Source organism: Cynara cardunculus (genome assembly GCF_001531365.2).
Source record: "Cynara cardunculus var. scolymus isolate 2C chromosome LG 1, CcrdV1, whole genome shotgun sequence".
NCBI lineage: Eukaryota > Viridiplantae > Streptophyta > Magnoliopsida > Asterales > Asteraceae > Cynara > Cynara cardunculus.
Genome location: NC_037528.1, coordinates 33,410,854 through 33,421,333, shown reverse-complemented (window position 1 = coordinate 33,421,333; position 10,480 = coordinate 33,410,854). Strand labels below are relative to the sequence as shown.

Genomic DNA, 10,480 nt, shown 5'->3' with positions numbered 1-10,480 from the left:
TGGCGCAGTGCCACTCAGTTGATCTATTCCTAGGTCTAGAGCCAATTGAAAGTCAAACTTGCATCTGAAGTCCAGAAGGTCCGTCATTGTCTATCTTATTGCAAAATTGGCCAGAGCATATTTTATCCCCTTGTCCTTCTTATGATCCGTGAAGTAGTATAGAGACAAAAGATCCCATGGATTCAGATTTATGAGATCACAATCTATGAAAGTGCTAATCTGTCCACAAGACCTCTCCACCATATATTCATGGAAGATGATTTGAGTGTGCACGAAGGTTTGTTTCTTGATGTCGCGGACTTGCTTGATGCCATCGACAGAATGGACTGCAGAGACATGCTATGTATATCATTGTAAGAACCTCTGCCTGATGTTCTCTTGAGCCGTTGGATGTAGGTTGATCTTGATGACTGGTGTCTCATCCCTCAGGATGTAGAGGAATTGGTAGAGGTGTTAGCTATCTTCCTTGTCCTTGATTGGCTTGTCATGGGGTGTGGGCTTCATTATCACATCCATACTATCTCTGATCTATTTTACTCGATCAGAGGGTCGTTTGGAGCTCTAAGGCTTGCTGCTTGTGCCTGCATCGGGTCTGTTTGGTTTGACAGGAACCCTCTGCCTCATAGCTGGTATGACTACTCTGGTCTCTTGGGCAGGGACCTTGGCTCTGTGTGTGTTCCTTTGTGGTGGTGGTGCAGCAATTGTAACTCCTTCAAGTGGGACAGCAACAGGAATAGCCGTTAGTGTTGGATCGGCTACATTTAATGTCACCACTTCTTCTTCTTCATGCCCCCTTGTAGATGGAGCAGCAGTCTCCATGGCATATTATGTGGATGATGATAGAGGCTCTTCTGATTCGGATGAAGAGACGTATACGATAAGATTTGAATCACATTCTCTTCATCTTTCTTTTGCCCTTCTGGCTCTACTGTGGATGCCTCAGGCATTTTCCCTTTCCTCAGTGCCTCTGCATGTACTGGCGCATTATGTGCTCTCTGCCTTGATGATTCTGGCACTGGCTGGCATGGGGCAAAGATAGAGGGGGCAGCCCTTGGAGTGGTACTTGGGGGGGGGGGCTGTGGGCTGGTTCTCCTTCTCTTGACGACTTTGAGGGCCAGACATGTCTAGGTCCTCATCATCATCAAGCCTCCTCTTCTTCGAGGCCTCAGCACATGCAGTTGGTTCCATTCTTCTTTTTGGCCTCTGTTCGTCTGCTGTAGGCATGGCCTTGATCTTGGCTTCAAAAAGTTTGAGAATCTCCTCGGTTGCTTCCGAGACTTCGAGGATTTCCATGTTTGTACGGTAATTGAAGCCTGCCAAGGAAAGGCGTATTTTTGTTGCTACCTTCTTGGCCTTGCTGTTGAAATCAGACGTGAAGTTGGCCACTTTCTGGAGGAGACGGTCACCCACAACATTCATCTCTAACTGGGTGACATAATCGATAGAGACATTCAGAGGAATGAGCGCCTGAGCGTCTTGAGATGAAGTAGAAGCTTCATCCCTCTGAATGTATGCAAGGACCCTTTGTAGGGCCTCTACATTTTTGGCTGTCAATTCCTGAAGTTGATTGAGTCGAGAGGCATTCGTCATAGACTTAGCCCTTAATACTGCTAAGGATGATCGAACTTCATCCAAAGCAGATGCAGAAGAAGATGGCTCTACATGGGCCATGTTGAGTTTTTGCTCATCCAAGGAGCACAACACAGAGGTGGCAAAGAACTGGAACTTGTCCCTTGTGACATATGCTGTCGGGGTAACCTCTGGTTCAACACATGAGCCAGAGTGAGTCCTCGTTCCAAGGACACCTTTTTTCTCGACTTGTGGGAAGTTGGACAAGGAAGGATTTCCAACAGATCCTTGTGGCTCTCTTGGAGGAGAGGTCACTACTGTTGTTCCGTCGTGAAGAGGTTCCAAGGCAGATTCAGAGCCAGCTAGAGGACCCTCCACGAGTGGACGAGGAGATTGGTCAAGAATCTCCAAGTCTTGTGCACCTAAACTTGGCTTTGAACAAGATGGGGAAATCACTAGTATAGAGGAAACGAATTCCTCTGGTTGGGAGAGTGGCGTGATATGGGGAGACATATCACTTATTCTTTCAAAGGTTTCACCCGTTTGAGAGGGTGATCCCTGGGATGTGGCTTTCCTTTGGCTAATATGACAAGAGGCAAATGCGACCTCTGGTTGGCTTGGCAGGTTAGGAATCGAGGTGTGCACCTCTTCTTCAATGATATTCGTGTCTCGACCATTTTAGTCAGATGATGTGGTAGTATTGGGAGTTGGGCTAGGGAAATAAATGTGCCTATTCACCATCCTTGGCTGCTCTAGCTCGCCCTGAGACAGAGCAGCTACTTCACCTCCTCCCTCCTCATCTTCTTCGTTCTCTTCAGATTCAACTGCGACGCCCACTTCATCTTCAAGGGCGTCGTCCCCTTCACTTGTTTCATTTGACCCAGCAACATCATCATGATGTTCTTGGTCATCTTCTTCTTCAGAGCTCGAGAAGAGCTCCAAGCCTCGATTGGCTTCTTCTTCTGCTCTGATTCTCTCTTTTTCCTTTAGACGAGCAATATCTTCTTGTCTTGATCTCTCTACTCTCTCCTCTTCTGCTTTCAAACGAGCAATTTCTTCAAGTTTTTCTCTTTCCACTCTGTCCTCCTCTTCCTTCCTCATCCTCTCTTTTTCAACTCTCTTATTTCTTTCCTCTACCCTCTTTCTCTTTTTCTCTCTCTCCTTCTCCAATCTCACTTCTTCCTCCTCTGCCTGAGGCCTTTGTGTATCCTCTGTTCCCTCATCCTTTTGGTTGGACCATATGAGTGCCAGGGTTCGAGGCACTAGGTCTAGTGCCTCGTGTACACGTCTGTATGCTCTCCTCACCTCCCTCGTCTTCATGTATGCTAACAGTTTCATCGGGATAGGCCTCTCTGTAGCATAGCCTTCTTTGTTGACAGTTGGTTTCTAGTACGTAAGCACATTCACCTTGTGCATAGGCAGATTTGCCACATCAATGTCGTTTTCGTCAAGAATGGGTCTTAGAAGAAGACCCAAAAAATAAGAAAACAGGAGCGCTGGTAAGTCCTTTCCCTTAGCCACCTCTAGGCACTTCTTGGCAATAGCAACCTTGAACTCCGTGTAGAGGATCAAGGAGTAGTTCAACGAGAGATCAAAGAAGATCCCATACATGATTTGGAGAATGTTGGTTGAGCACATGTCCAAACTTCCAATCTTCCCTGTCAAGGAGCGATTCACCAATGTGAACATTGTGTTCCACATTGGTGGCAGGTACTGTCATCGGTATTGAGAAGGGTATTGAATTGCCTTGTTGTACCCCAAGAACTTCAAGAACGACACTATTTCATCCCCAGATGGGAGAGGGGCATATTCATTCAGCCCAAGATCCGTCTTGGTAGGAATTTGTTGATCCCAGATCTCTCAATAACACTTATAATCTAGTTAAGAATAACCAAATTATAGTGTTTTAATGGAGAAAGTGATGAACACTCAAGAATGAATTATAAACAATAAAGAACAGTCTTGAGCTTCAAAGGTTTCACTTTATTGATAAGAAAAACGTAAAAAAGACATTTAGTACAATAGGCCTAATCACCTATTTATATTAGAAAGCTAATAAGAAGATAACTATGTAATGAGAATTTTTAGCTAATCTTCTATTAACAGATAATGTTTATCTAAACTATGGATAAGCTTTAATATTAAGATAAACTCGAAGTGTAGTTGTCGACTTGTCATCTCCAGCTGTCGACTTGTCATCTCCAGCTGTCTTCCATGGTATGATGAATCATCCTTATCTTTAAGTCTTCATCGTATGCCTCAAGATGAATTGATGAAGAATTCTCTAAGTGTTGTTGACAAGAGGGGCGATGAAGATGCTCTTTCCATCGCATCCCTGGTCGTCCATCAGCCCTCTGGTTGTTCTCCAGACTTGGCCAATTCTGCCTTGATGTCTTCATCGATCTTCTGGTTCTTCATCACTTATTGTTTTTCATTACTTTTTCACTTTATGAATTATGGGACTTAACAAAATTTGTAGAACATGCGAAAATAGGGACCTTGAAATCCTGACAGTGATGTACTCCTTGGAAGAGGGTACATAGAAATCTCCAACTATCCCTCGTTGGGATTCAGTTACAGAACAAGTTTGTCAAAATTCTTGGATAAAACGCTCAAGGAAAAGATCTTCCGTGTTTGTAAGTGCAGGGTTCAAGAAATAGTGTTAAAGGATGTCAATGACAGGGTGAACTTTTGGGTCAAAACTGTCTAAGGAGAGTTGAAGGGCATGGTTGTTTGGTTTTAGTGGAAGTGGAACCACATTTTGGCTGGTTTCTTCCATTTTTTTAGGGTTGTGGTGTGTGTTTGAGAGTTTCCTGAATAGGAGGAAGACATAGTTGCAGGTTTGATGGAGGGTTTTGGAAAAACTAGCGTTTAGAAGCTAATCGGTTCTTGATTCTTTAACAGGTCTAGAGAAGGGTTTGATATACTTACTTGGAGAAAGATTTTGGACGTTTGCACCAAAGATTACAGTTCCAGAAAGCTTTTTGAAGATTGTTAATGGCGGTTCGAGAGCTTGAAGACGATGATATTTTTGAGAGTATTTGAAGGCGTAAAAGAAAATTTGGGGTAAAAGATTTGTTTAAATAGAATAAAAGTAGAGCACTTGAGTGTTACCCCCCCCCCAAGCGTCCGAAAACTGAATAGGTTGCCTGTGGGGAGTTGCCACGTGGCCTGCCAGCTGCAAATGGCGCCTCCGTTATTTGAAATTTTAAAAAGACAGGTGGTGACGCTTTTGTAAATGACAGTCAATAAAATACTAACAAATAAGAACTGTACGCCTTCCTTTTAAAATGATATATTTTAAAAGCTTTAGGATGAAATTGACAAGCGTTCATACTCTAGTTTGAACAAAACAACAACCATGAGACAAAAGCTCTATATTAATGTAGAGTTACTGTGCTTAGATTGTTTAAAAATTTTGAGAAAGAAACTAGAGTACTACTTAAGTGTAAGATAACATACCTTAGGATCTCATACAGAGGCTCATGGTTGGACTATACAAGTCCTCTGTCTAACAAACTTGTTATGTTTAGAGGTAGAAGCTCTACCCTATAATCATGAAAGTTTGTAGAGACAGAGGCCCTGTATAGTACATACAGAGGCTTTATATAATGCATGATCTAGTGTTCCCCCTCGACTGTAGCTCTGTTTGATTTGCTCCCCCTTGAACTATGCTTGGATCATAAATGATAAGTAATGCACAAGTATGATGAACAAGGTATAGAGGCTCTGTATGTATTATACAGAGTCTCTGTATTACAAGACTATTTAGACTTGAGCAAGAGGCTCTGCATGTACTATGCAAGGGCTCTGTCTCATGGATCAAAACTTTAAAAAAATACAGAAGTGTGCTCAAGACGGATGCAGATGCTCTGTATAGTACATACAGAGGCTTTGTCTATGTTAGTGAAGATTGAGCATACCCAACTTGCTAACCAAAAAGTTGAATCTCTTTTCATCAAGAGCCTTTGTAAAAATGTCAGCAAGCTGATGTTCTGTACTTACAAAAAACATTTCAATCGTACTTTTGTCTACATGGTCTTTGATGAAATGGTAGCGTACGTCGATATGCTTTGTTTTAGAATGTTGCACAGGATTGGCTGTGATTGCGATGGCACTTTCTGAATCACACAGAATTGGAATCTGGTCAAACTCAACGCCATAGTCTTTCAGTTAAGTTTTCATCCATATTACTTGGGAACAGCAGCTGGCTGCGACTACATACTCTGCTTTAGCAGTGGAGGTAGATACACAATTTTCCTTCTTTAAAGTCCACTTATAAGCTCGTCTCCAAGTAATTGACAACTCTCTGATGTGCTCTTTCGATCAAGTTTGCATCCTGCATGATCAGAATATGTATATGCAATAAGATCAAATCCATAATACTTTGGATACCAGAGACCTAGAAATTGAGTTCCTTTTAGGTATCTAAAGATTCTTTTCACAACTGATAGGTGAGATTCCTTAGGGTTGGCTTGATATCTAGCATAGAGACACGTAGCAAACATAATGTCTGGTCGACTAGCCGTGAGATGCAGCAATGATCCAATCATTCCACGGTAAGTCTTAACATCCACCGGTTTTCCAGATAGATCTATGTCAAGCTTAGTTCCCGTAACGATTGGTGTTCTCATTATGGAAGAGTTATAGAGTTGACATTTCTTTAATATGTCAGAGACATACTTTGCTTGGCTAATAAAAATACCATCCTCCCTCTGTTTTACTTGCAAGCCGAGGAAGAATGTTAGTTCTCCCATCATGCTCATTTCAAACTCACTCTTCATCAAAGTAGAGAACTTATCACAGTGCCTCTGGTTTGTTGATCCAAATATAATGTCGTCTACATAAATTTGTACTAGAAGCATCTCACCTTTATACCTCTTAATGAACAAAGTAGTATCGATTTACCTTTTCCAAAACCATTCGATAAAAGAAAAGACGAAAGACGTTCATACCAGGCTCGAGGCACTTGTTTAAGTCCATACAGAGCTTTGTCCAAGAAATAGATATACTCTGGATGTGTGGATCTTTCAAACCCCAGAGGTTGTTGAACATAGACTTCCTCCTTCAGCTTTATAATATCAGTGTTTCGTTAACTCGTACAAATTGGGTTAAGTGAATTTTTGGTAAAATTATGCATAACATATTTGTATTCTATGCTTAACCAACTTGTACCCTAAATTAGTTTTGTGTCAAAAGTTGAGTTTATACTTAATTTGACGTAAAATTGAGAATCTAACTTCAAGGAGTAAAACCGTCAAATAATTAAACTTTATATATATATATATATATATATAATTATAAAAAGAAAAATAAAAAGGAAATAAATATATATATATATATATACACGAGAATGAGGACGGTTTCATCACCGCCTCATTCTCTCAATTCTCAATACTTTCTCCAAAAATCTATCTGTCTTCTTTCTAAATTTCACGTCAAGTTCTAAGTGGATCGAAGTAACAATTATATATTCGGAATCCACTCTTCGAACCCTTCTTAAAGGTATAAATTTCATTCAGTTAATTATGGTGTTTATGTTAGGGTTATTAAGAAAGGTTTATAAATTATGTTTATGTCTAAGTTTACAGATTGATGTTGTCAAAATTATGATATATTTGATGCTTAGAATGCTAGGACTGGTTAAATTGATGTAGTAATGAAAAGGGTGTCAAAATCATGATATATTTGATGTTTAGGATGCTAGGACTGGTTATATTGATGTAGTAATGAAAAGGGTGTCAAAATCATGATATATTTGATGTTTAGGATGCTAGGACTGGTTATATTGATGTAGTAATGAAAAGGGTATATTATAGTTTCAATATGGTTAGATTGTGGGTATATGTTTAACCGTACATTCGGTTAAATGCCGAAAAGAGTATAAATGCATGATTAAGCTTAGGTTAACGATCATTAGACTTGTTTTACTGTTTATTATGTTGAAGTATGATTATAGCATGTAAATGTAGCAAATCACGGAAGTTGGATCATAAAAGTTAGTCGGGAATTACGGAATCGAATTTTACCGACAATGTAACTCCCGTACTTTGATAGTGTATAACTCACAAATCGTAAGTCGGATTAAGTTCGTATTTTGCAGTCAGGAAGATCATACTGCATACTACAACTTTCATTAAGGGTCAAAATTCCAGTTATGAATCTAAGTGGCTCGAAACAGTGTGTTTTCGAGGATGTTTATACTGTATCCAGGATTAATTTGCAGTTTTGTAAAATTCATATAAAATAGATGGATGATCCAAATGAGATGATTTAAAAAGCAATAGACTCCTTTGACATCAATCTACAGCTTCTATTTAGACAATATAATCTGGATTGGTTTCTAAGCAAAGTAAAAATGCTTAGAAATAAGAGGGACGGAAGCGGTTGGATCGAAAGAAAATAAGGTTAAGTTTTACGTTTGACTTTTCAATTCTTATCCAGCTGTCCTTCTTGAATTCTACGTTGTTTAAATATATTAAGACCTAAGTAAATTTAGTGGAATAATTACGTTACGGTTCTTTTATGCTTTGTAAATAGTAACCGGTTATGCATTCGTTAGGCACGCGGGCAAATCAAACTTGATCGTGAATTTCCGTTTGATCATGCGTTAATTGTCAAATTCGGTTAAGGTACGGATTTCATATCTCACTTGACACGAGGATAGCCATTTGCGTCAGGCTTCCTAATCCGAATATATTGGTTCCAAATTCTCATTGTGCTCATCAATTGCTATTGAGCTTTTGTTTTCATTCGAAATATGATGTACATTTTTATTTGGAATATGGATCATTTTGATCACTTGACTTGTTTTATTGCTTCATTTGTGAAACATTTTACTATAGACTCAATAACTRGAGCACCGGTATTGAGATGTTTCCATGGTGACTAAAACGATCATGGCGTCCTCATTTTTATAGTCATTAAAAGTGGACTTGATTATGTACCGGTCGAATAGAGGGCGTTTGGATCGATCCTTGGAACCGTTATCGGATAGTGAATTATGGTCGTGGTTAAATCCACGGAGAGGATTGATGTGTTGTGCTCACACCCCTTTCCTCACTTGTGCCTGAATGGACTGATCATCCTTTGGGAACAATGCGTCCTCCTGATGCGGTTTGGTCTTCGGACCCTTGATATGCTTTTGGGGCATTTTGACTTTCTTTTGAATTATCACTTGGCGTTATAAACTGTTTTTGAACTTGTTATCTCATATTCATTGTTTACTTATATTATTATCCGTTCACTGAGCATTAAGCTCAGCCGAGATTTTCTTGTCCTCGGCAGGTACATGACTTAGCTAAGATTTTGGGATGAGAGCTACAGAGATGACAATATTGAAGATAACCCATTAAGTCATACTTTTGTTAAACTTTTGATTACTAATGTAGACATATTGGTATTTTAAAACCGTATTTTGAGACATGTTATCTTCGTCTATGGTTATGTAATTATCTTTTGGTAAATTTTATTAGCCGCTTTGTTTTATATAGCGCGTTGTTTGTTTTATTCCAATTGTGGCATCTCCCGTCTTTGACCACGCGGGACGGGGGTGTTACAAGTTGTGGTATCAGAGCTATAGATTATGATCCTGTAGTACAATGCAAGTTTGATCTGTGAGAAATGGGTAGAAATAAGATACGATTATCTTAGACTCTATACTTTCCTAAGGTGATAGTGGTACGAAAGGAAACAGATATGTGTTTCAAGGGAATTCTACCTGGCGAAGAACCAATCGTACAGGTCTGTGGAAACAACCCAATTATAGACCTCCAATTGCATTTCAAGGAACTTCTATTAAAGGTTTTCGAATACGAATTCTCTATTACGGTGCAAAGATTGTGGTTTTAGACATCGTCCTGGCCCATGTATTCGAATGACCGACGCTTGTTATAATTGTGGTTAACGAGGTCATATAGCTCGTGATTGTAAACAAGGGCCGAAAGATAAAGAGAAGCAATCTACTTCCGGTGGTCGAGTGTTTACACTATCTGCTGACAAATCTACTGCGGGTATGGTTTCTGGTACCCTTTCTATTGACAGTAGAGATGCATATGTCTTATTTGATACAGGTGCTACACACTCGATTGTTTCTAAAAACTTTGATGAAAATCTTAAATCGTATGAACAATCCACTGAATTTCCATTACATATTACTACTCCGATGGGTAGTTCAGTATGTATATTTGGGCAATTCCCAAACTGTCTGTTATTTATTGGCGATCGAATTCGGGAAGTTACTTTACTATCGATGAAGATGGATCACTTTGATATCATCCTTGGCATGGATTGGTTGTCTAAACATCGAGTGACCATCGACTGCAAAGCCAAATAAATCATCTTCGGTGACGTTAATAAACCTGAATACGTGTTCCAGGGTGTTTCACCTGAGAAGGGAACTCGTGTTATCTCAGAAGTAAATGTTAAAGCAATGGTATGGCAAAGATGTGAAGGATTTTTAGCTTCACTACAAGATCCCGAAGAGGTATGCCATAAACTTGAAGATATTCCTGTTGTTAATCAATTTCAAGATGTCTTTCCAGATGAACTTCCAGGAGTTCCTCCGGAAAGGGAAATTGAATTTACAATTGATCTTGTTCCGGGAGCTGCACCTATCTCAAAGGCTCCGTATCGTATGGCTCCGACCGATATGAAAGAACTTAAGGAACAACTTGAAGATCTTTCTAATCGTGGTTTCATTCGACCTAGTGTATCTCCGTGGGGTGCACCGGTCCTATTCGTTAAAAAGAAATATGGATCGATGCGGTTGTGTATTGACTATCGTGAACTAAATCGGGTCACGGTACGTAATAAATACCCTTTACCCCGTATTGATGATCTCTTCGATCAACTCCAGGGAGCAAAGTATTTTTCTAAGATCGACTTAAGGTCTGGATATCACCAACTCCGG

General features: G+C 39.9%; 1 protein-coding gene across 1 annotated transcript; it reads right to left on the bottom strand.

Moving 5' to 3' along the window:
* Positions 1-2,247: 2,247 nt before the first annotated feature.
* LOC112502497 (uncharacterized protein KIAA1211 homolog) lies at positions 2,248-2,889 on the bottom strand. The gene has a single exon (XM_025106466.1). It carries the CDS (start codon positions 2,887-2,889, stop codon positions 2,248-2,250), a length of 642 nt encoding a protein of 213 aa, XP_024962234.1.
* Between the last annotated feature and the right edge of the window lie 7,591 nt (positions 2,890-10,480).